At 46.0% G+C, this 26,658-nt stretch overlaps 1 protein-coding gene across 1 annotated transcript in view; it reads right to left on the reverse strand.

Annotated features, from left to right (window-relative positions):
* Positions 1 to 2,088: 2,088 nt before the first annotated feature.
* Positions 2,089 to 26,658, reverse strand: part of DHRSX (dehydrogenase/reductase X-linked) — a 342,796-nt gene continuing 318,226 nt past the window's right edge. The window contains exon 7 of the mRNA XM_063804755.1: positions 2,089 to 3,187. Within this exon, the coding sequence (XP_063660825.1) occupies positions 3,062 to 3,187 (126 nt within the window). The 3' untranslated portion in view covers positions 2,089 to 3,061. The remainder of the gene's footprint in view (positions 3,188 to 26,658) is intronic.

Raw genomic sequence — 26,658 nt, forward strand, 5'->3', positions numbered from 1 at the left:
TCGTGATCCGCCCGCCTCGGCCTCCCAAAGTGCTGGGATTACAAGCGTGAGCCACCGCGCCCGGCCTGTTTCTTGTATGCTAAGGTTTGCATTACAGCTGGGAAAGTGGAGAAGAGACAATGTTTCTCCTCCAATGGAGTAAACAAAATTACGGGGATTAGAATGTGCCTGCTAAGAGCTCAGTAAACGTCATCTAGTGGTTACTAAGTGACCAAACAGGAAGCTGGGTGTTCATGCAGTCATGCCTGGATTCACTCACACTGCAGCCGCTGGTAGGGACAGATAGAGCAGGGTTGGGACAGATTTGGTGGAAGAAATCATAAGCTAAGGAGAAACCCTGGCGTGCAAAACAATCCTTCCTGGCCGGGTGCGGTGGCTCACGCCTGTAATCCCAGCTCTTTGGGAGGCCGAGGCGGGCGGATCACAAGGTCAGGAGTTCAAGACCAGCCTGGCCAATATGGTACAACCCCGTCTCTACTAAAAATTAAAAAAAAAAAAAAAAAAAATCGCCAGGCGTGGTGGCGGATGCCTGTCGTCCCAGCTACTCGGGAGGCTGAGGCAGGAGAATCGCTTGAACCCGGGAAGCGGAGGTTTTAGTGAGCCGAGATCGGCCCACTGCACTCCAGCCTGGGAGACAGAGCAAGACTGTCAGAAAACAAAAACAAAAACAAAAAAACATTCCCTCCTGGTAGCAGGCCTGATTCATCAGCAGCCCATAAAGGACTCTATTGACTTTTTGTCCTAGGTTAACCACAAACTGTGTCCCAGAAACTGCAGAGAGGCTCCCTTCAGGGTTCCCACGCTCATCCACATACACATACAGTCACGCATGCACACGGCTATTCACACTCGTGCATACACATATACATAAATATACATTGCAGGTGTGCACAGGTTTTCACACGCATCTGCACACGCACGCAGCTAAAGGCATATGTGCATTTTACACACGCACACATGCGTTCACGCACACATGAGGCATTTGCACACGTGCACAGGTGCACTCTGTGGTCTCTGCCCTTCCTCTCGGCACTCCTTCTCCTTCATGGATCCCTTCCTTTTGTGATTTCAAGAAAGCCTCTTTGGAGAAGGTCTTCATCTCCAACACCAACCTGTCAACCAAAATCCTGCCCCGTGTTGGCAGCACGGCCTTTGTAGACTGCATGCTGGGTCCAAATCACATTCTATGTTGTTTTCAGCAGTGCTCCCCTCGATGTGTGCCACAGCCCTCATCAAGAGGAGTCCAGAGCTGTCGTCATCAGCGCTACGATGCTGATCCTGTCTTTGTCCTCTATTCTCCTCTTTGCATACACAGCCAGCTCATCTACCGAAATGAGAACTCTTGTGTGTCAGGGTGTGTTTCTCCTCTTTGCAGCCCTGCTTTCCCCATTCCACTGAAACCCAGGCATACACACGCATGTACGGATACACTCACACCTGCATGTACACACGTGCATATACATGCATTGCACACATCGATTCACACATAGGTATGTACACCCATGCACATACACACTGCATATATGTGCAGATTTTCACACATACATGAGGCATCTGCACACGTACACAGGTGCACTCAGTTTTTCACACTCATGCACACGCAGGCACACATGCATGCACACATATGCACATACATCAATAAATGCATAGCCCACACACATATTTACACATGCATGAAGCATTCTCATACCCATGAATACACGTTCATACATGCACACACAAGCATCCACTCAAGTACACACATTCACACATGCATGTACACACATGCACAGAAATACACACATACATGATACACATGCAACCCTTTCACAGTGCATGCACGGTGCACACACACATGCACACATGCACACATGCATGTCTGCATTGAACGCGTATTTGCGTATGCACAAGGCATTCACACAATCGTGCATACACATTCACACCTTCATGCACACAAATTCACATATGCATTTGCAGGCATGCAGTGATGTGCGCATACGTGCATTCAGATGTGTGAATTCATGCAAACACACACAAACAACACGCACACATACGGATGCATACACACACATGCATGCATACTGAGACACCCTGAGGCACACTGAGATGTCTGTAACATAATACAAATTGGGTGGTTATATTTGGCCTCTTGAAATTCAACAAAACCACAATACAATCCCTCATCTTTGGTCCAAAGCAGCTCCTGCCTCCTGACTTCTGCTCCAGTGGTGCGTCTGTTTTCCTAGAGTGTCGTCTGGGGCAACAACGCTTCTTTGAACTTTGCAAAAAGGCTTGGGATGTGTTGACCCAAGTCCAGCTCTGTGATCTCAAATAACTTAGCCAGTCTCTTTTGTTGCTTCTGTCTCACTAAAGAGAATAGGTTCCACTAGAATTTGACCATGGCAACCACAATCTTTCTTGTTTGTTTGTGTTTGAGACAGAGTCTTGCTCTGTCACCCAGACTGCAATGCAGTGGCAAGATCTCGGCTCACTGCAACCTCCGCCTCCTGGGTTCAAGCGATTCTCCTGTCTCAGCCTCCCGAGTAGCTGGGATTACAGGCACGCACCAACACGCTCAGCTAATTTGTGTGTTTTTAGTAGAGACAGGGTTTCACCAAGTTGGTCAGGCTGGTCTCGAACTCCTGACCTCATGTGAGCCACCTGCGTCTGCCTTCCAAAGTGCTGGGATGACAGGCGTGAGCCACCGCGCCTGGCTGGCAACCACAATGTTGAGCAGTTGCTCTGATTTTATTCTCATAACTTAGGGGTATTTGTTGTTACCCCAGCACAGAATGGAAAACTGGTGCCTGGGGTGGTTTAATAACCTGTGCAGGGTCACGCAGGTGGAAAACAGCAGGTGTGATTAAACCTTGTTTCTCTCTCTAGGTGGTTCTGTCGACCGTCTCTTGACCTGGCTGATTCCGAAGCTGCCTTCCGGCGCAGACATCCTGCACTGCTGGATTCCTCCTCCATCTTTTGCTCCTCGGTTATCCGATGTGGAGGGAAGCCCTCCCTCTCAAGTCATTGCCACCTTCTGTCCACGTTACCAAATGAGGTCACCGGTCCTCATCTGTGGGTTCCTTCATGCAGCGTTGCACGCCTCCACAAGCATGTTGCCGTTTCGAGAACTCTGGCTAGTGATGTCGCATCGTTGATGAGAGGCCACGTGGTCCTTCAGGTGGAAGCTGTGAACGAACATCCTGCGAGCCTGGATGTGGAGAAACAGGAACGCTTTTACACTGCTGGTGGGAGTGTTAACTAGTTCAACCATTGTGGAAGACACTGTGGCGATTCCTCAAGGACGCTGAACCAGAAATGCCATTTGACCCATCAATCCCGTTACTGGGTATATACCCAAAGGATTATAAATCATTCTACTATAAAGACACATGCGCACGTATGTTTATTGTGGCACTGTTCACAATAGCAAAGACTTTGGAACCAACCCAAATGCCCATCAATGGTAGACTGGATAAAGAAAATGTGGCACATACACAGCATGGAATTCTATGCAGCCATAAAAAAGGATGAGTTCATGTCCTTTGCAGGGACATGGATGAAGCTGGAAACCATCATTCTGCAGAAACCAACACAGGAAGAGAAAACCAAACACTGCATGTTCTCACTTATAAGTGGGAGTTGAACAATGAGAACACATGGATACAGGGAGGGGAACATCACACACTAGGGCCTGCTGGGGAGGTGGGAGGCTAGGGGAGGGAGAGCATTAGGACAAATACCTAATGTAGATGACAGGTTGATGGGTGCAGCAAACCACCATGGCACGTGTATGCCTATGTAACAAACCTGCACGTTCTGCACACGTACCCCAGAACTTAAAGTAGAATTAAAAGAAAAAAAAAAGAAAGAAAACAAGAAAAGAAAAGAAAATCATCCCAACCTGATACGGTATCAGGTTGCGCTGGTCATTTTATCATGTATCTCACTGGGATCTGAACTCATGCCAAGCTGGCAACAAGCCCTTCTGTGTGTAAGACACTCCCTGCAGCTTCAGGGAGGTCAGAAGCTCCACACACACACACACAAATCCTGTATAGCTCCGTCATCATCAAATGCCTGGAGGCTCCAGAAATGCGTGGTGCCCCCAGGGTGGTCGAAAGACTCAGCCACGGGGCTCCAATTTCTGTTCCCTCCCCTAAGCAACCAAGTTCCCTTTTTTTTTTTTTTTTTTTTTTTGAGATGGAGTCTCTCTCTGTCACCAGGCTGGAGTGCAGCGGCACGATCTCAGCTCACTGCAACCTTCGTCTTCTGGGTTCAAGCGATTCTCCTGCCTCAGCCTCCTGAGTAGCTGGGACTACAGGCACCCGCCACCCCGCCTGGCTAATTTTTGTATTTTTGGTAGAAACAGGGTTTCACCATGTTGGCCAGGATGGTCTCGATCTCCTTGAAGGAAGAGAGAGACCCTCTCATATTGTTTTATATACTCAGCACCTGTTTTAAGAAGAAACAACAAAGAAGTAAAACCAAAGACAGGCAGCCCGGCGCCAGGCCCAAAACCAGGCCTGGGCCTGCCTGCCCTAAACCCAGTAGTTAAAAATCAACTCGCAACTTAGAAACTGATGTTATTCATAGATTCCAGACATCGTATAGAAGAACACTGTGAAACTCCCTGCCCGTTCTGTTTCTCTCTGACCACAGGTGCACGCAGCCCCTGTCACGTACCCCTTGCCTGCTCAAATCAATCATGACCCTTTCATGTAAAATCTTTAGTGTTGTGAGCCCTTAAAAGGGACAGAAATTGTGCATTCGGAGAGCTCAGATTTTAAGGCAGTAGCTTGCCGATGCTCCCAGCTGAATAAAGCCCTTCCTTCTGCAACTCGGTGTCTGAGAGGTTTTGTCTGAGGCTCGTCCTGCTACACCCTGACCTTGTGATCCACCCGCCTCGGCCTCCCAAAGTGCTGGGATTACAGGCATAAACCACCGTGCCCGGCCCTTCCCTCCTTTTTATCTGGTCTCTCTACTCTCAGCCGCACCCCAACAGTTTGCCTTTCCTTCCTCACTGTTCATGCCTCGTGTTACCCTCAATTCCCAGATGCTTAGATGCCCTGTCCAGCTTGGGCAATGTCAGTCCACTGCTCCAGCACCTCTGCCTCCCCCGGCTCCTGGAAAGAAATTCAGCCCAGGGCCCTGACATGCAGGGGTGACTCTTGGATTTGGCCACAGTGCCCTCCCTCGCTCCTGGAATCGCTACGTCAGTTCTTGCCTCGGGGTCTTTGTGTGTGCTGTTCCCTCTGATTGGAGTACTCTCCTCTCACCACCCCCATATCCGTGTGGCCCTCACCTTCTCATCAAGAGGGTCTTTGGCTTCAGGGTCAACCCTTCCCTCACCTTCTCTCACCACTCTCTAGAAGCTTCTCTCCGGTACCTTCCTTCAGCTTTCTTCTTGGCTCTCAACATTCTCTGGCTATATTCATGTCTGCGACTATGCCTCCGTCTAATTCCACATCCACACTCACATCTACCTGCATTTACACCTGTATCTATCCATCTACCTGTCTATCCATTTATCTATTTACCTACGTATCTGACTACCTATCTAGCTATGCATTATCTATCCATCTATTTCTCTATCATCTATCTACATAGCTATCTATCCATGAACTCTCTATGCATCATCTATGTATCTATCGATCTATCGTCTATCTGCCTATTATCATCTATATATCTCTCCATCATCTATCTATGCATCATCTATTATCTATCACCTATCAATTATGTAGCCCATCTATCCTTTATCTGCCTATCTGTATCTATCTGCCTATCGTCATCTATGTATGTATCTGTCTATGCATCATCTCTCCATTATCTGTCTATCCATCTTATCATCTATGTAGCTCATCTATCATCTGTCTGTCTGCCTATCTACCTATATCTGTCTGCCCATCTATCTATCTCTATCATCTGTCTGCCTATCTATATCTATCATGTCTGCCTATCTATATCTATCCATCTATCATCTATCTGCCTATCTATATCTATCTATCTCTATCTAGCTATCTATCATCTGTCTGCCTATCTATATCTATCTATCATCTATCTTTTATCTGTCTGTCTGCCTATATCTATCTATCTATCATCAGTCTGTCTGCCTATCTAAATCTACTTATCTATCATCTGTCTGCCTATCTATATCTATCATCTATCTATCTATCTTTTATCTGTCTGCCTATCTCTATGTATCTATCTATCTATCTATCATCGGTCTGCCTATCTAAATCTACTTATCTATCATCTGCCTATCTCTATCTATCATCTGTCTGCCTATCTATATCTATCATCTGTCTATGTATATCTATCCGTCTATCATCTATCTATATATCTATCCATCATCTATTTATCATCTAGGTATCTCATCTATTATCTGTCTCTCTGTATCTCTAAATTATCTATCTAATCTATCTAATGTCAATCAATGGATCTGTATCTATTATCTAGTTATTAATCTAATATGCTTATGTATTATGTCATCAAATCTATTTGTCTATTATTTATATCCATCTGTCATCTATTGCCTGTCTATCTAATCTATGCATATCTAACTACCTGTTATCTATTATCTGTCAATCATCTAATCTATTTTTTTTTTTTTTTTTTTCTGAGACGGAGTCTTGCTCTGTCACCCAGGCTGGAGTACAATGGTGCGATCTTGGCTCACTGCAACCTCCGCCTCCCTGGTTGAAGCGCTTCTCCTGCCTCAGCTTCCCGAGTAGCTGGGATTACAGGTGCGCGCCACTATGTCCAGCTAATTTTTTGTATCTTTAGTAGAGACAGGATTGCACCATGTTGGCCAGGCTGGTCTTGAACTCCTGAACTCATGATCCGCCTGCCTCAGCCTCCCAAAATGCTGGGATGACAGGCGTGAGCCACTGCACCCGGCTAATCTATCTCTTATCTATGACTATCAATCATCTATTATCTATGTATATCATCTGTTATTTCTCTGTTGTGCATCGGTTATCTAGTTTAGCTATTATGTAACTATATCATCTATCTATCATCAATCATCAAATCTATAAATCTTATGTACCTATGTATCTATGTACATCTGTATCCAGACCCAATTCTGTATCTATATCCATGTCTGTGTCTCTTTCTATATCTGAATCTATGACCGTATCTATTTTACACCTGTTTCCGTATTCATCTCTATGCCTCTGTCTCTCTATATCTATGTATCTATGCCCATATCTGTATCTGTACCTAGGTCCATTTCCACTCCTGTTTCATATCTGTGTCTAGATTTCCTTTCCCATTGCCTCTCTCCCTTTTAATCCTGGCTCCATTTCAGGTGAAAAACCAGTATCTGGCTCAGAGTTGACAATATTTGTGGGAAGAATAAATTCATCATTAAGTACATTCATGGATCTTCTCAATTAATTCTTAGTATTTCTCACGAGAAAACAGGAGACATGAGGTTTGGAGAAGGAGAATTTAATGGGAAGCAGAGGCTGTAAGTAGGGTGATTTGTTGTCCTAGGGGTGACTTTAGGGTTTAAAGCATCAGCCCTGGGCCAACACTGTAAGCACCATGAATTACAGTTTTTTTGTGTTTGTTTTTTGAGACGGAGTCTCATTCTGTTGCCCAGGCTAGAATGCAGCGGTGCAATCTCGGCTCACTGCAACCTCTGCCTCCTGGGTTCAAGCAATTCTCCTGCCTCAGCCTCCCGAGTAACTGGGATTACAGGAGTGTGCCACCACGCCTGGCTAATTTTTGTATTTTTAGTAGCAATGGGGTTTCGCCATGTTGGCTAGGCTGGTCTTGAACTTCCGACTTCGTGATCTGGCTGCCTCAGCCTCCCAAAGTGCTGGGATTACAGGGGTGAGTCACTGTGCCCGTGCCTGGCCAAGTACAGTAATTTTTATCCAACTGCATTCCTCTGTCTGAATAAGGAGCTGAGATCCTGCCTTTTTCTTTTCTTTGAGTTCTTACTGTCTTTGTGTAGCAGATTGTCTCCAGATCGCCTCCAGCAAAGAAAAGGAGGAAGTTGGAAAATAAAAAAATAAGAGCTTAGTGGCGTCTCTGCATGATTCCCTCTCAGTCTTTTGTCCTGAAGCTTCTCAGAACCCGCTGTTCACCACAGGACGTCTTGGTGAAACAGTCTCTGTATTATCTGCCTTATCTGTTAGGCAAATGCCAAATTCTTCCCTCTCTAGGACGACCAAGTTGTGCTCTGCTCTTAAACTGAGGAATGTCTGGAATTCAGGGGTCAGCCCAAATCACACCCAGGAGTAAAAGAAACTGAACATTCTCTACATGCAAGCCTCCATTCCCAGAATGCCCTCCTTTAAGCTCACGTTGCCTGAAAATTGAAGACGTGTGGGATTAACACAGCCAAGTGAAGCTCTTTCACAGAGGTAGCATGGGCTTGCATTGTGTATTATGTACCTATTGCATAGACGTAGCATGGACCTGCTTTATGTATTATGTGTCTCTTGCATAGACGTAGCATGGACCTGCTTTATGTATTATGTGTCTCTTGCATTATGTATTATGTACCTATTGCATAGACGTAGCATGGACCTGCTTTATGTATTATGTGTCTCTTGCATAGACGTAGCATGGACCTGCTTTATGTATTATGTGTCTCTTGCATAGACGTAGCATGCATTTGCATTACATATTATGTACCTATTGCATAGACGTAGCATGGACCTGCTTTATGTATTATGTGTCTCTTGCATAGATGTAGCATGGACCTGCTTTATGTATTATGTGTCTCTTGCATAGACGTAGCATGGACCTGCTTTATGTATTATGTGTCTCTTGCATAGACGTAGCATGCATTTGCATTACATATTATGTACCTATTGCATAGACGTAGCATGGACCTGCTTTATGTATTATGTGTCTCTTGCATAGATGTAGCATGGACCTGCTTTATGTATTATGTGTCTCTTGCATAGACGTAGCATGGACCTGCTTTATGTATTATGTGTCTCTTGCATAGACGTAGCATGCATTTGCATTACATATTATGTACCTATTGCATAGACATAGCATGCACTTCCATTATGTATTCCATTATGTATTCTGTATCTATTGCACAGATGTAGCATGGACCTGCATTATGTATTACATATTACATATTATGTATCTATTGCATAGACGTAGCATGGACCTGCAGCTCTATGCTTCACGGAAGGCACCACGGTGGCAGCCTCCTTCTCAGTACTGGGGTGCTGGACGTCCCCAGATCCTCTGGGATCATTTCCTGTATCTATGTGCATGACCGTGCCTCATCCCTGAATGCTGCCCGATGCTGCGGCTTTGGTGTCTCTGCGATGATTCACACTGACAGATTTAAATCCCTAGGAGCGGTACCTCTGGTCCTGGAGGTGGGAAGGACAGACTTAGTGCCTGCTGGAACGTGACCAGAATGCATGCAGATCTCTGCTTTGCACCTGATGCAGAGCTAGGGGTCAGCACCATGGTGTAGACAGGTGTGTGTGTGTGTGTGTGTGTGTGTGTGTGTGTGTGTCTGGTATGTTATGGTCAGGGGAGTCGTTCTGATATTTTTTACATGCAAAGAATACCTCATTCTATAGCAGTGATTCTCATCTGGGAGTGGTTCTGTTCCCTAACTGCCACCCCGCCTCCCCCAACGCCACGACACTTCGCAATATCTAGGGACATTTTTGGTGGTCATAACAAGGTAGGGATGCTATGGGCATCTAGTGGGTGGAGACCAGGGATGCTGTACAGCACAGCCTCTTAATTATCCATCCCACATGGCAATGGTGTTGAGGTCAAGAAACTCTGGTTTAGCATGAGAGGCTCTGTCTGTTTATGTCTCATCTGGCCATCACCTAGCATCCATCTGTATCTACCTATCAATTTTCTTTGTCTATCTATTATCTATCTATCGATCTATCATTATCATCTATCTAACCATCATCTATCATCTGTTATCATCATCATGTGTCTAACTATATCATCACCATCATCTATCTATCCATCTATCACCTACCTATGCATCCATCCACCCACCTATCATCCATCCATCCATCCATCTACCCATCCACCTATCTATCCATTCACCCACCTGTCATGTGTCTATCCATCCATCCATCCATCCATCTACCCATCCACCTATCTATCCATCCACCTATCATGTATCTATCCATCCACCTATCCATCATGTATCTATCCATCCATCCACCCATTATCTATCCATCCATCCATCTACCCGTCCACCAATCATGCATCCACCCACCTATCATGTATCTATCTATCCAGCCATCTATCTATCCATCCACCCATCTACCTATCTATCTATCTATCTATCTATCTATCCATCCATCCATCCATCTATCCATCCATCTACCCATCTTTCTATCTATCTATCTATCCATCCATCCATCCATCCATCTACCTGTCCACCTATCATCCATCCACCCATCATGTATCTATCCATCCATCCACCTATTATCTATCTATCCATCCATCTACCCGTCCACCAATCATGCATCCACCCATCATGTATCTATCTATCCAGCCATCTATCTATCCATCCACCCATCTACCCATCTATCTATCTATCTATCCATCCATCCATCTATCCATCCATCTACCCATCTTTCTATCTATCTATCCATCCATCCATCCATCCATCCATCTATCCATCCATCTGCCCATCTATCTATCTGTGGCAGTTGTTTGCAACCAAGGAAAATTCTGCCCTTGAGGACATACTGCCTAACATCTGAGGGCATCTTTGGTTGTCACCACCTGATGGAGGAGATCCTGGCCTCTGGTGTGTGGATCCCAGGTACGCTGCTCAACACCTTACAGTGCCCAGGATGGCCCCACCACAGACAGTCCTCCAGTCTGAAATGTCAGCGGTGCTGAAGTTGAGAAACCCTGACATCAAGGTAATGGCTGGGCATAAGAGATTCTATCTATTTAACTATCAATCATCTATCAATCTATCAATCATCTGTCCTTCTTTCAATCTATCATATCCTATGTAGCTATCTATCCTGTTTATCATCTGTGTCTCTATCATCTATCCAGCATCTATCTATCATTTAGCCTCTCTGTATCTCTTTATCAATAATCTTTATCTATCTGTGTATCATCTATCTATATCTACCCAGCTATCACTATCATTTATCTGTCGATGACAGTGGTTTTCAATTCGAGGTGATTTTTCTCCCCTGGGGTCACTGTGTTGTATCTGAGGACAGCTTTGGTTATCACAACTGTGGGGGTGCTCCTGGTATCTGGTGGGTGGAGCCCAGGGGCGCTGCTCAACACACTAAGGTGAAGAGGACAGCCCCGCCCCGCCCCAGGAGAATCCTCCAGCTCACACATGCCAGCAGTGCTGAGGCTCAGAAACGTTTCAGAAAATGAAAGCATCTTAAGAGACTCAATGTTTGATGCAAAAACAGCAAACTTGGTGATACCCCTCCTGAAAGTGGAAGTTTCAGCACAAAACTGTTATCGAATCAGCCTCTGTGTCTCAAAGGCTCAACTTACAATCCCCATGACCTTGGAGTCACCGCCTTCGGTGGAAGGTACCATTTCCGGGCAAGTGGGTCACCGCCTTCGGTGGAAGGTACCATTCCCGGCAAGTGGCTCACCGCCTTCAATGGAAGGTACCATTTCCGGGCAAATGGGTCACTGCCTTTGGTGGAAGGTACCATTTCCGGGCAAGTGGGTCACCGCCTTCAATGGAAGGTACCATTTCCGGCAAGTGGGTCACCGCCTTCAATGGAAGGTACCATTTCCGGGCAAATGGGTCACTGCCTTTGGTGGAAGGTACCATTTCCGGGCAAGTGGGTCACCGCCTTCAATGGAAGGTACCATTTCCGGCAAGTGGGTCACCGCCTTCAATGGAAGGTACCATTTCCGGGTAAGTGGGTCACTGCCTTTGGTGGAAGGTACCATTTCCGGGCAAGTGGGTCACCGCCTTCAGTGGAAGGTACCATTTCCGGGCAAATGGGTCACCGCCTTCAATGGAAGGTACCATTTCCGGACAAGTGGGTCACGGCCTTTGGTGGAATGTACCATTCCTGGGCAAGTGGGTCACCACCTTGGGTGGAACGTACCATTTCCGGGCAAGTGGGACCCCACTGTGGGATCTTAACCTGTCAGGCCTCTGAGCTGAAGCTCAGCCATTATCACCCCTGTGACCTGCACATATACATCCAGGTGGCCTGCAGGAGCCAAGAATTCTGGAGCAGCCAAAGAAAAAAACTACAAAGAAGTAAAACAGCCAGTTCCTGCCTTAACTGATTAACTAAAATTACAATATTTTACTATTGTGACTTGTCCCTGCCCCAGTTTAGCTCATCAATCAATTCTGTGACATTCTTCTTCTGGACAATCAGTCTTATGATCTCTCCACCATGCACCTTGTAACCCCCTCTTCTGCTGACAATAGATAACCACCTTTTGCTGTAATTTTCCATTACCTACCCAGCTCCTGTAAAGCCACACCTTCCCCATCTCCCTTCGCTGACTGTCTTTTCGGACTCAGCCCACTTGCACTCAAGTGAATACACAGCTTTATTGCTCACACAAAGCCTGTTTGGTGGTCCCTTCACGGGCGCGCGTGACTTATCCAGCAGTACTTCCTGCAGAACCCTGACCTTTTACAAAAATACACCACTTCAAAATGTATTGTGTGGATGGCTTCAGGATGGAAGCAGTCTCCACTCCTAAGCTTTGAGGGAGGAAGGGCTGAAAGTGATCGCTTAAGCCCCCTCTACCCCACCCAGCTTTCCCTTATAAATGAGATCCTATGCAGAGTTGGATAAGCTGTTACAGATCCACGGGTGCACACGCCTTTACCTGGAGCTATTGCATGTAAATTGTAAGGTTTTATTTAATTTTATAGGAAGGCCCTTCTTTTTCCTTTGCTTTTCTTTTTGTTTTGTTTTTCTCTCTAGCTTATCATTCATACTGACAGATCCTGATATCTACAGTGACTTGGGGAATTTTCAAAGGACAGCGCTAAAACCTCTGCTTGGGAGGCAGGTCGGGGTGTCAGTGACTAATGTGGTTTGCAGCAAACGCCTGGAGGGGCAGGGCTCTGACTGCAGGCTCCGTGTCTGTGCCCTTGGACAGAGGCTCAACCCAAGCGTCCGGGACTTTGAAGTTAGAAATGATATGTCCATGTCAAAGTCGCTAAATTAATTTCCGAGGGACCGGCAAACACTGCGGGGCAGCTGATATGAAATTGGAAGGGATTTGAAATGGAAATCCAAGGAGAGCCGCGGGGAAGGAGGGGAGAGGAATCATCACAGCAAGGGAGGGAAAGAGAGGAGCAGGAAAATGCAGAGCGGGGGCGCAGCTGATTTTCACCAACAGACTGTTTTGCGAGCTCTCCTTACATGCAAGGAGATCTTGTGTGTTTGTGTCCTGATAGATTTCAGTGCTGGACCATATTAAGGACAAGGAGAAACTCAGGCCATAGTAAGAAATGTCCGGCGTGTGGGGCAATTTCTTCTAAACTGGATGAGCCCATTTGGAGGACTGCTTGGGCCCAGGAGTTTGAGACCAGCCTGGGCAATACAGCAAGACCCTGTCTCTACAAAACGGAGCCTCTTAAACGTGCATTACAGCCACCTGGGCAGGGTGGGATTTGGGAGGCAGGTGCACGTCCAGTGACTGCTGTGACAAATGCCCACAGCACTAAACTGCTTTAGGTGACTTCAAGCAACACCAATAGATGATCTTGCAGTCCTAGAGGTCAGAACTCCGAAATGGGTCTCCCCGGGGTAAAATCCAGGTATTGGCATGGCTGGTTCCTTCTGGAGCCTGTAAGGGAGACCCCATTTTCTGACCATTTCTGTCTGCTACGGAATGCATTTTTTTTTTTTTTTTGAGATGGAGTCTCACTCTGTCACCAGGCTGGAGTGCAGTGGTGCAATTTCGGCTGGCTACAACCTCCGCCTCCCGGGTTCAAGTGATTCTCCTGCCTCAGCCTCCCAAGTAGCTGGGACTACAGGCATCCACCACCACACCTGGCTAATTTTTGTATTTTTAGTAGAGATGGGGTTTCACCATCTTGGCCAGGCTGGTCTTGAACTCCTGACCTTGTGATCTACCTGCCTCAGCCTCCCAAAGTTCTGGGATTATAGGTGTAAGGCACCGCACCCGACATAATTTTTATTAATAATGGTTTTGAGCATCCAATGTCCCATTTGGTTATAGATAGAGGAATGGCAGGGTATGAATAGGTTGATGTGGTTACTCTGTTGAAAACGCTAAGAACCACCTTTCTGGGAATTGTAGAGGGTAGGTAATTGCAACTGTCTTCTATCTTCTAGGTGCTATGTCTGTGGACACACCCTAGGATATATTTTCTTCTCTGTCTTTCCAATCGAGTCCACATAAACACGAGGCAAGAATCTTAGATGGGAAAATAAGGAAAAAGCAACCAGTGACCTGAGGCAGGGGTAAAGAAAGGAGAGAGACTTCCTTGGAGTTGGCGTTCATTTAGCAGAGTAAAAGCAGTGTGCAATTTTTCTAAGCACTCGTGGGTCCAAACACCATCTCCTTCTTTCCAAAAGGAATATCTTCCCATCCACAGGAAGGCAAGAAAAAGGAGTGGACCGTTGTTTCAGGTAAAAACTTGGCTGCATCTTTTGAGAAGTGTCTGTTCCTACCCTTTGCCCACTTTTTGATGGGGTTGTTTATTTTTTGTTGTTGTTGTAAATTTATTTAAGTTCCTTGTAGATTCTGGATATTATACCTTTGTCAGGTGGATAGATTGCAGAAATTTTCTCCCATTCTGTAGGTTGCCTGTGCGGCCAACAAACATATGAAAAAAAAAGCTAATCATCCCTGGTTATTAGAGAAATGCAAATCAAAACCACAATGAGATACCATCTCAGGCCCGTTAGAATGGCAATTATTAAAAAATCAGGAAAAAACAGATGCTGGCAAGGCTGTAGAGAAATAGGAATGCTTTTACACTGTTGCTGGACATGTAAATTAGTTCAACCATTGTGGAAGACAGTGTGGCGATTCCTCAAGGATCTAGAACCAGAAATACTATTTGACGCAGCAATCCTATTACTGTGTATCTACCCAAAGGATTATAAATCATTTTACTATAAAAACGCATGCACACATATGTTTACTGCAGCACTATTCACAATAGCAAAGACTTGGAACCAACCCAAATGCCCATCAATGATAGACTGAATAAAGAAAATGTGGCACATAGACACCATGGAATACTATGCAGTCATAAAAAAGGATGAGTTCATGTCCTTTGCAGGGACAGGGATGAAGCTGGACACCATCATTCTCAGCAAACTAACACAAGAACAGAAAACCAAACACCTCATGTTCTCACTCATAAATGGGAGTTGAAAAACGAGAACACATGGACGCAAGGAGGGGAACATCACACACTGGGGCCTGCTGGGGGTTGGGGGGCAAGGGGAGGGAGAGCATTAGGACAAATGCCTAATGCATGTAGGGCTTAAAACCTAGATGACGGATTGATGGGTACAGCAAACCACCATGGCACATGTATACCTACGCAACAAACCTCCACGTTCTGCACATGTATCCCAGAACTTAAAGTAAAAAACAAAAAACAAACAACAACAACAACAAAAAAAACTTAACTGCATCTCGAATGCATATCACGAAGTGAAAGAAGCCACTTTCCAAGGGGTACTTACTGCATGAAGGCATGTATATGACTTTGTGGACCCGGCAAATACAGAGACAAAAAACAGACCAGTGCTTGCCAGAGGTTAGGGCTGAGGATTGGGGTTGCCTGTGGATGGGCAAGGTGAGGGAATTCTCTGCAGTCATGGACTTGTTCTGAATCCTGATGGGGTCTTGGGTACCTGAATGCATACATGTATTAAAATGTATGACTGTGCACCAAACAACAGAGAATGGCATACTGAAAGAGTGCAGGCTTGTCTTGTAGCACAAGACAAGGGCTTGCAATTACCTGCCCTCTGCCAGTCCCAGGAAGGTTGTTCTTGGCGTTTCAACAGACTAACAACATCAACCTTAAAAGGTTGAAGATGGGATTCCCACAGGATCCAGCAAATGCACTTCTGGGTCTATGCACCCCCTCCCTCAAATTGGGACTTGAACCAATATTCGCACACCTGTGTTCATAGCAGTGTTACCATAGCCCCAACGTGGAAGGCCCCCTAAGTGGTCATTGGCAGATAAATAGGTAAGCAAAATGTGGTCTGTCTATACGGTGGAATATTATTCAGCCTTTAAAAAGGACAGAAACTCTGGTCAAGCACTGACAAACCATGAGGACATTATGCTGAGTAAAAGAAACCAGTCCTAAAAAGGAAAAATACTCTATGATACCGCTTGAATGAGGTCCTCAGAGCCATCACATTGGGACCAAAAGAAAGAAAGTCGAATGGGCCAGGTGCAGTGGCTCCTGCCTGGAATCCCAGCACTTTGGGAGGCCAAGGCAGGTGGATCACCTGAAGTCAGGAGTTCGAGACCAGCCTGGCCAACAGGGTGAAACCTTGTCTCTACTAAAAATGGTGCCTGTAATCCCAGCTACTCGGGAGGCGGAGGCAAGAGAATTGTTTGAACCCGGGAGGCAGAGGTTGTAGTGAGCCGAGATTGTGCCACTGCACTCCAGCCTGGGTGACAGAGCAAGACTCTGTCTCAAAAAAAAAAAAAAAGTTACAATGGTAAATTTGATGCTATGCATATTTTATCATAATTCATTTTTTAATTAAAAATACACCTGCATTCAAAACGTGCTACTTGAGAGAGAGCACACAAAGTCAGCCTTAGGGTTAGGAACTAAATATTGGAAGTGCTGTCTGCATTTCTTTATATGTCATGGTTTTAAAAGGTTTATCTATGTGTGGTGCAGCATCAGGGGCATCCATAATGGGCACGTATAACATCTGCACACCTGCAGATTTGCACTGGGGTACAGGCTAGAATGCTTTGCTCACAAAGGTGTGCACCAAACCTGGGAGCCTGCAGGTGTGGCCAGCACCCCACACCTAACTCTCACCGACTGGTCCAGAATCTAGCTGAGAATCTAGCTGAATCTAGCAGAATCTAGCTCCAGAATTGAGCTGAAAGTGCTGCCGAAATGTTTTGATTGGAGAAAGGCCAGGCATGTCATTGTCACTGGGTGCTTGACAAAGGCCAGCCCTGATGTCTTCCATCCCCAAGTCACTTTCCCCAGAGTAGGTATGGAATTGGCTCTATGCAGATGTGGGAACTGCTTCTTAGAGAGGGATGGTGGATCCCGGCCAGCATGGATGCTAGCAGGTGGAGGCCGGTGGGATGTTCACACGCACCAGCTTCTCCTCTACGCCTCTGCATCCCAGACCCTGGGAGATACCCAGATTCCTGCCCCTCCGCACTTGGACAGGGAGAAACCTCTCCTTTGAAGATGAAGCAGTGGTGCTCAGGGGCTGCTGTGGATCTCAGGGGTGTTTTCTTTCTTTTCTTGTTTTGGTCTGGAAGAGACTGATAACTCACTTGGAATTTTAATGTATTCTGTAGTTAAGCAAGTCTAAAATCTTGCGCATATAGTTTTAAATGTCTGTCATGGTTGGTTCTTCAAAGGGAGTGATTCGGACCTCCCAGGGCTTATCTGGAAATGTCTGCCGACATTTTCAGTTGTCACAAGGGAGGTGGAGGAGGTAGGTGCTCCTGGCCCCTGGTGGGTGGACCTCGGGGACGCTGCTCAACACCCAACAGTGCACAGGATGGACGGCCCCACCACAGAGAGTCATGCACCGCCAAATATCGGCAGCACTGAGGCTGAAAAAGACTGTTAGCATGACTGACTCTCTCTCTCACATTGCTCCTTCTCTCTTCTCCCTTTTCCCCTCCTTCCTTCCTTCACCCATCTCTCTGTGTATCAATCTATAGTTCTCTTTTCCTTAACCTCTCTCTAATCAATCTATCTACCCATCCATCTATCTAGTCCATCCATCCATGCATCCATCATGTATCTGTCTATCCATCCATCCATCATCTATCAATCCATCCATCTATCATCTATGTATCTAGTCTATTTATCATCTATCTATCATCTATCTATCTACACATCTATCTATCATGTACCCATCTGTGCCTCTGTATGTGACACCAAGAGAGATGCCCAGCTTCCTGCCTATTGGCACTCAATGATAGAGAAGACAGGCTGGGAAACCTCTGTCTTCTATCTATTACCTAGGTATCTGTGTATCTATCCATCAATCTACCCACCCAGCCATCCATCCATCCATCCATCCATCCATCCACCCACCCACCCACCCACCTATCTATCTATCCACCTATTTATCTACTCTATGTATTTATCTATCTATCTTGCTATCATCTATCTATTTATCTATCTGGGTATCCATCAATCCATCCATGGATCCATCCATCCATCTATATAATCTGTCTATCCATCTATCTACTCTGTATTTATTTATCTAGCTAGCTGTCATCTATCTATTTATCTATCTCCCTATCTATATCTATTTATCCACCTACGTACCCATCCATCCATCCATTTCTCTATCATGTATCTATCCATCCATCATCTGTCTACCTACCTATCTACACATCCATCTGTCTCTAATCCATCTATCATCTATCTACCTGCCTATCTACCCATCCTTCTATCTATCTATCTATCTATCTATCTATCTATCTATCATCTATCTCTAATCCATCCATCAGCTATGGCAGTGGTTTGCAACCAGGCACAACTGTACTTCCCACAGGACCCTTGCTGATGTCTGGAGACATATTTGGTCATCTTGACTCCGGGGTGGAGGGTGTGCTTCTGGCTTCTCCTGGGTAGAGGCCACCAGGGATGTTGGTAAATGCCCTCTAGTGCACAGGATGGCCCCACCATAGACAATCATCCAGCCCCAAACACCAACACTCCCCAGACGGCAGATACTTTGAGTAGCCAATCATGTCATCCCACAAACGTTACACATTTTTACACATTCATGAAAGGAATTTGTGAAAAAGCCGAGGTCTAGGTGCCTGTCCACTTGCTGCTGTTTACTGCTCCGTCCTGGCCTCCGGCGGGTAGTTTATACACTCTCTGAAATGCATCCATTCCTTTGATATATTAATGCTTCATTCACCCCTTTCCAAGCAGAAAGCTGCCGTTAGTCCTGCCTGGTGACTCTTTCTGTCACTTCTGCAGGGGAATTATTCTGCGTATATAACTTAACCATGAGCCGTCTGTCCTAACACCTAAGGCATATTCTGTAAGCAATCCTTGTACTGTTGGCAGCTGCCTGAGTGCTGTCAATCATCCGGGACACTTTTACGACTTCCTCCAGCCACAGGAAGGGCGCACCGCAATTTATGCTGTCTCCTTGGAGGCCCTGAATTCTAAAACATCGACTGCTGTATTTTTTTACCCTGCTTTGCCACTTATAAAAATTTCCACGGCTAGAATTTCAAAGACTTGCAGAAAATGAAGAAACCGAATTGGATCAATTCATTTCCGTTTTTTTGAAGGTTGCTACGAACACTTCACCAGCTCCATCTCCCTTATCCTTTAGAAAGAGGGTGCTGGAGCTTTCAACGAAGCAGGACTTTTGCTAGAAATGAGCTTTAAAATCTGCTTGCCTGGGTCAGGATACCTGAAGGTCAAAGAAGAAAGTGAAGCCACATGAAAGTCATTTATATTCCAATCTGTGGTCTGGGTTACTTTAAGGCCAACCCAGGAGATGGGGGAAGGAGGCTTGGCTCTCAACCAGGAAAAATTGTGAGATTATATTGCCTAGATGTTACATGTTTATACATTGAGAAGGGTAAAAAGCAGCATCGTAGGAAGACAGGCTAAGACCTTGAAGAGGTAGCTATGTTTTTTTCTTTTCTTTTTTTTGAGACAGAGTCTTGCTCTGTCTCCCAGGCTGGAGTGCAGTGGTGCGATCTCGGTTCACTGCAACCTCCGCCTCCTGGGTTCACGCCATTCTCCTGCCTCAGCCTCCCGAGTAGCTGAGATTACAGGAGCCCACCACCACGCCCGGCTAATTTCTGTATTTTTAGTAGAGACGGGGTTTCACCTTCTTGGCCAGGCTGGTCTTGAACTCCTGACCTCGTGATCCACCCGCCTCAGCCTCCCAAAGTGCTGGGATTACAGGCATCAGCCACCGCACCTGGCCTATAGCTATCTTTTTCTTTCTGGGGCATTGACTTGACATGGAAATTAACTGTTTGACAGGAGTCTTCCACAACTTGATGTCTAAAGGTCAAGATATGATTCTGTGGAGTATGTCTCAAAAGCCCTGTCCGGGGTACCCAGTATTGGAACATTCCGGATGAAAATACAGTCATGTGTCATTTTTTTCTTTCTTTCTTTTTTTTTTTTTGAGATGGAGTTTCCCTCTCGTCGCCCAGCCTGCAGTGCAATGGCGCAATCTCGGCTCACTGCAACCTCCACCTCCCAGGTTCAAGCGATTCTCCTGCCTCAGCCTCCTGAGTACCTGGCATTACAGGCACCCGCCACCACGCCCAGCTAATTTTTTGTATTTTTAGTTTAGATGAGTTGTCGCCATGTTGGCCAGGCTGGTCTCAAACTCCTGACCTCAGGTGACCTGCCCGCTTCGGCCTCCCAAAGTGCTGGGATGACAGGCGTGAGCCATGGCGCCCGGCCATGTGTTGCTTAACGATGGGGATACAATCTGGGAAACGTGTGATCGGGGGATTTCATGGCTGTGCAAAAATTGTAGAGCACACTCGCACAAACCTAGGTGGTATAGCCTACCACACACCTAGGCTATGTGCTACTGCTCATTGCCCTTAGACTGCAAACCTAATTCCAGTGTAAACCAAAAATGAAATTCTAAGCCCCAGCCATCTCAACGGACCCTTCCTCTCAGTTAACGGCATTCCAAAGTTAAGCTGAAAAACTAGTTCAGAGGCCGGGCCCAGGGGCTCACGCCTGTCATCCCAGCGCTTCAGGAGGCTGAGGCGGGTGGATCATGAGGTCAGGAGTTCAAGACCAGCCTGGCCAACATGGTGAAACCTCGTCTCTACTAAAAATACAAAAATATTAGTCAGGCGTGGTGGTGGATGCCTGTAATCCCAGCTACTTGGGAGGCTGAGGCAGAAAATTGCTGGAACCCGGGAGTGGAGGTTGCAGTGAGCTGAGATTGCTCCATTGCACTCCAGCCTGGGTGACAGAGCGTGACTCTGTCTCAAACAAACAACTAGTTCAGGCCATGATGGAAGTGTGGGTTGGACATGTCTCCTAATACCCTCCTCCTCTGTGGAATTCAGGAAAAGGCGAGCAGTATTCACATCAACATAGACGTTAATTCTGGTGAGAAATGTTGATAATCTATTGAAGCCTGCTACCTAGAGGCTTCATCTGCATGATGAAACCTTGGTTTCCACAACCCCATGTCTTAACCCAGCCATTCTTCTTGATAATAACTCTTTCAACCACCAACTGCCAATCAATCAGAATTTTTTTTCTTTTTGAGATGGAGTCTCGCTCTGTCACCCAGGCTGGAGTGCAGTGGCGTGATCTCGGCTCACTGCAACCTCCATCTCCTGGGTTCAAGTGATTCTCCTGCCTCAGCCTCCCGAGTAGCTGGGACTACAGGCATCCATCACCATGCCTGGCTATTGTTTGTGTGTGTGTGTGTGTTTAGTAGAAAATGTTTAAATCTACCTATGACCTGGAAGGAACCAACGTACATCCTACATGTATTGACTGATGTCTCATTAAAAGGTATAAAACCAAGCTGTGCCCAACCACCTTGGACACGTGTCATCAAGACCTGCGGAGTCTGTGTGACAGGTGCATCCTTAACCTTGGCAAAAGCAATGTTCTCAATTTTGATTGAGACCTGACTCAGGTACTTTTTTTAATGTTTTCCCCTACACATACATGCCTATGATAAAGTTTAATTTATTAATTAGGCACAGTAAGAAATTAACAGTAACTAATAATTGCCTTTTTTTTTTTTCGAGATGGAGTCTCCCTCTGTTGCCCAGGCTGGAGTGCACTGGTGCGATCTTGGATCGCTGTGACCTCTGCCTCCCAGGTTCAAGCAATTCTTCTGCCTCAGCTTCCTGAGTAGCTGGGATTACAGGCATGCACCAACATGCCCGGCTAATTTTTGTATTTTTAGTAGAGACAAGGTTTCACCATATTGGCCGGGCTGGTCTCGAACTCCTGACCTCATGATCCGCCCGCCTTGGCCTCCCAAAGTGCTGGGATTACAGGCGTGAGCCACCGCATCCAGCTCAACAGTAATAATAAAATAGAAAAATGATAACTATATGCCAGCATCACTACTCTTGTGCATTGGATCCATTATGAAGTAATGTGAGGGTTACTTGAACGTAAACACTACAATACGGCCACTGTTGATTTGGGTGGTGTGGGTAGTGCAGACAGCGTGGAGGGGCTGGCAAAGCGATGATTCAGGTTCCAGGCAGGATATAGTGGGACAGGGCTGTTTGACCTCACTATTGGGAATGATGTGCAATTTAAAACTTATACATTATTTACTTCTGGAATTTCCCATTTAATATTTTCAGACCACAGTTGACTTTGGGTAACCGAAACCGGGAAAAGCAAAAGTGCAGATAAGGGGGGGATGACCTTAGGTACTTCTGGGTTCACAACAGCATATGACTGTACTGAATGCTGTAGGTAACTGTAACACAATGGTAAATATTTGTGTATTTAATCGTATCTAAACATAGAAAAGGCACAGTAAAAATACAATATGACAGTCTTATGTAATCTTATCTTAATCTTATGTCATGTTATGTTATGTCATCTTAACACACTGCATATGCTAATATGCAGTCCAGTAGGCCATTCTTGCATTGCTCTAAAGAAATATCTCAGGCGGGGTAATTGATGACGTGGACAACCAAACTGTCCTGTGGTCTAGTGGGCAGGGACCTGGGGGCCATCAGTGGCTGTAGGACTTTTTTACCCCTCTGTTTCCTGGCCTAAATATGTGATGGCTATGCTTCACCTTAAGTGGTAAGAGGTTTGATTTTTGTTTTTAAGACAGAGTCTCCCTCTGTCCCCAAGGCAATGGCGTGATCTCAGCTCACTGCAACCTCCGCTCCCAGGTTTAAGCCATTCTCCTGCCTCAGCTTCCTGAGTAGCTGGGATTACAAGCACCTGCCACCACGCCTGGCTAACTTTTGTTTTGTTTTGTTTTGTTTTGTTTTGAGATGGAGTATTGCTGTGTCGCCCAGGCTGGAGTGCAGTGGTGCGATTTCAGCTCACTGCAAGCTCCGCCTCCCAGGTTCACACTATTCTCCTGCCTCAGCCTCCCGAGTAGCTGGGACTAGAGGCGCCACCATGCCCGGCTAATTTTTTGTATTTTTAGTAGAGACGGTGTTTCACCATGTTGGCCATGCTGGTCTTGAACTCCTGACCTTGTGATCTGCCTGCCTCGGCCTCCCAAAGTGCTGGGATTACAGGCATGAGCCACTGTGCCTGGCCTAATTTTTGTGTTTTTAGTAGAGACGGGGTTTCATCATGTTGGCCAGGCTGGTCTCAAACTCCTGACCTCAAGATCCACCCACCTTGGCCTCCCAAAGTGCTGGGATTACAGGCATAAGCCACTGCGCCTGGCCTAATTTTTGTATTTTTAGTAGAGATGGTGTTTCACCATGTTGGCCAGGCTGGTCTTAAACTCCTGACCTCGTGATCTGCCCACCTCGGCCTCCCAAAGTGCTGGGATTACAGGCATGCATCACCACGCCTGGCTAATTTTTTGTATTTTTAGTAGAGGCGGGGTTTCACCATGTTGGCCAGGCTGGTCTTGAACTCCTGACCTCATGATCCGCCTGCCTCGGCCTCCCAAAGTGCTGGGATTACAGGCGTGCACCACCATGCCTGGCTAATTTTTTGTATTTTTAGTAGAGACGGGGTTTCACCATGTTGGCCAGGCTGGTCTTGAACTCCTGACCTCGTGATCTGCCTGCCTTGGCCTCCCAAGCTGGGATGACAGGCGTGAGCCACCGCACCCAGCCAGTGGACAGGTTTAAATGAAATGGTGCTGGAAATATCCTGGCATAAAATAAGGGTGCCATGGGTAGAAGCAAAGCCTTCTTGAAAACAGAAACCATATCTGCATTGATTATTTTCAAGGAGACTGAACCAAAAAATAACTCAGCTTGAGGACTGGCCCGTCTCTGTGGCAGTGGCCCGTCTCTGTGACAGCCTGTGGTCATAACTCATGCCTCAATCCCTGGCACACACCGGTAAGCCCAGTGCTTTCGGAGGCCAAAGCAAGAGGATGGCTTGAGTCCGGGAGTTTGCAACCAGCCTGGGCAACACAGTGAGATCCCCGTCTCTGCTAAAAATAAAAAGTGTGTTTATGTTTGAGATAGGGTGTGGTGGTGTGCACCTGTAGATGTAGTGAGATCCCCATCTCTGCTAAAAATAAACATTAAAAAATGTTTGATGTTTGAGATAGGGTGTGGTGGTGTGCACCTGTAGATGTAGTGAGATCCCCGTCTCTGCTAAAAATAAACTTTAAACAATGTTTTTATGTTTTGAGATAGTGTGTGGTGGTGTGCACCTTCAGAATCAAAGAGCACCTTCCAGGGTCTTCCCTCCCCTGAAGGTTAATTCGTAGGCAGACGAATCAGGTATTGATCCCTGTCCTTGGAATAATCACGATGATGTTCAGGATTCATGAGGATTCATAGAGCCAAAGAGCCTCTTCCAGGGTCATCCCTCTCCTGAAGGTTAATCCATAGGCAGATGAATCAGGTATTGATCCCTGTTCTTGGAATAATCTAGAGGATCTTTGCAATTCATTAGGATTCATAGAACCAAAGATCCCCTTCCAGGATGGTCCTTCTCCTGAAGGTTAATCCATAGGCAGATGAATCAGGTATTGATCCCTGTTCTTGGAATAATCTAGAGGATCTTTGCAATTCATTAGGATTCATAATCACAGCTATGCCGAGGCCATCATCACTGGCTTAGCCCTCTCTGAAAACACAGTCATCATCTACCCCATTGGAATCACGATGCAAAAAACCTGTCTCAAAGTGGTGGTTTCTTATGCGATTCTTGCATCCAGGACAAATGACAGTCAGCAGAGAGGCGCCCTGTTCCATCTTTTGGTTTGATCCAGTTAAAGGCACACACGTGAGCACCCAACGTTTGCCAACTCAGCACTGGGCAGAGGCTGGCCTCTGAGGAAATTGGCATCTTCGTAATCAATATATTATTATGTTTTATTGAAATGTAAGTCATGGCCGATTCGGTGGCTCATGCCTGTAATCCCAACATTTCGGGAGGCCAAAGAGAGGGGATTGCTTGAGTCCAGGAGTTTGAAACAAGCCTGGACAACACAGTGAGACCTCATGTCTACTAATAAACAATTAGGTGTGGTGGCATGTACCTGAAGTCCATCCTACTATGGAGGCTGAGGTGGGAGGATCCCTCGAGCCCAGGAGGTAGAGGCTGCGGTAAGCTGGGATTGCACCACTGCATTCCAGCTTGGGCAACAGAGGGAGACCCTGTCTCAAAAAAATAAAAAGGAAATATAAGTCACATAACATAAAATCAACCATTTTAGGCCGGGCGCGGTGGCTCACGTCTGTAATCCCAGCACTTTGGGAGGCCGAGGCAGGTGGATCACAAGGCCAGGAGTTCGAGACCATCCTGGCCAACATGGTGAAACCCTGTGTCTACTAAAATACAAAAAAAAAAAAATTAGCCAGGCATGGTGGTGCGTACCTGTAATCCCAGCTACTTGGGAGGCTGAGGCAGGGGAATCACTTGAACCCGGGAGGTGGAGGTTGCAGTGAGCCGAGATCGCGCCTCTGCACTCCAGGCCTGGTGACATACCAAGACTCTGTCTCAAAAAAAAAAAAAAAAAAAATTAACCATTTAATGTGTATAATTCTGTGACATTCAGGATGTTCACCATGTTGGGCAACCATCATCACTCTCGAGTTCCAAAACATTTTCGTCACCCCAAAAGAAACGCCATATACAACAGCAGCCACTCCCATTCCCCAGGCCCTATTCCACGGCAACCACTAATCTAGTTTCTGTCTCTTTGAACTGAACTATTCTGCTACTTTACAGACCTGGAATCATACAGGTGACCTATTGCGTCTGGCTTCTTTCACTTACGATAATACTTTTTGAGGTTCATCTGTGTGGTGGCATGTATCCACACTTCATTCCTTTTTTATGGCTAAGTAATATTCCATCGCATGGATGTACAATGATGCATTGTTTTTTTAGAGACCAGTTCTTGCTCTGTGGACCAGGCTGGAGTGCAATGGCATGATCATAGCTCACTGCGGCCTCCACTTCCTGAGCTCAAACGATCCTCCCACCTCAGCCTCCTGAGTAGCTGGGATTATAGGTGCACGTCTTCACATCCAGCCAACTATTTTTATATTTTGTAGAGATGGGATCTTGCTATGCTGCCCAGGCTGGTCTCAAACTCCTGGCCTCAAGCAATCCTCCCACCTCAGCCTCCTGAAGCACTGGGATTACAGGTGTAAGCTACTGAGTCTGGCATATATATATATGTGTGTGTGTATATATATGTGTGTATATATATATGTATATATATGGATATATATGTGTGTATATATATATGGATATATATGTGTATATATATATGGATATATATGTGTGTATATATAGGATATAGATAGATAGATAGATAGATAGACAGAGATAGATATATATTTTTTTGAGAC

Source organism: Pan troglodytes, chromosome X (genome assembly GCF_028858775.2).
Source record: "Pan troglodytes isolate AG18354 chromosome X, NHGRI_mPanTro3-v2.0_pri, whole genome shotgun sequence".
NCBI classification, from domain to species: domain Eukaryota; kingdom Metazoa; phylum Chordata; class Mammalia; order Primates; family Hominidae; genus Pan; species Pan troglodytes.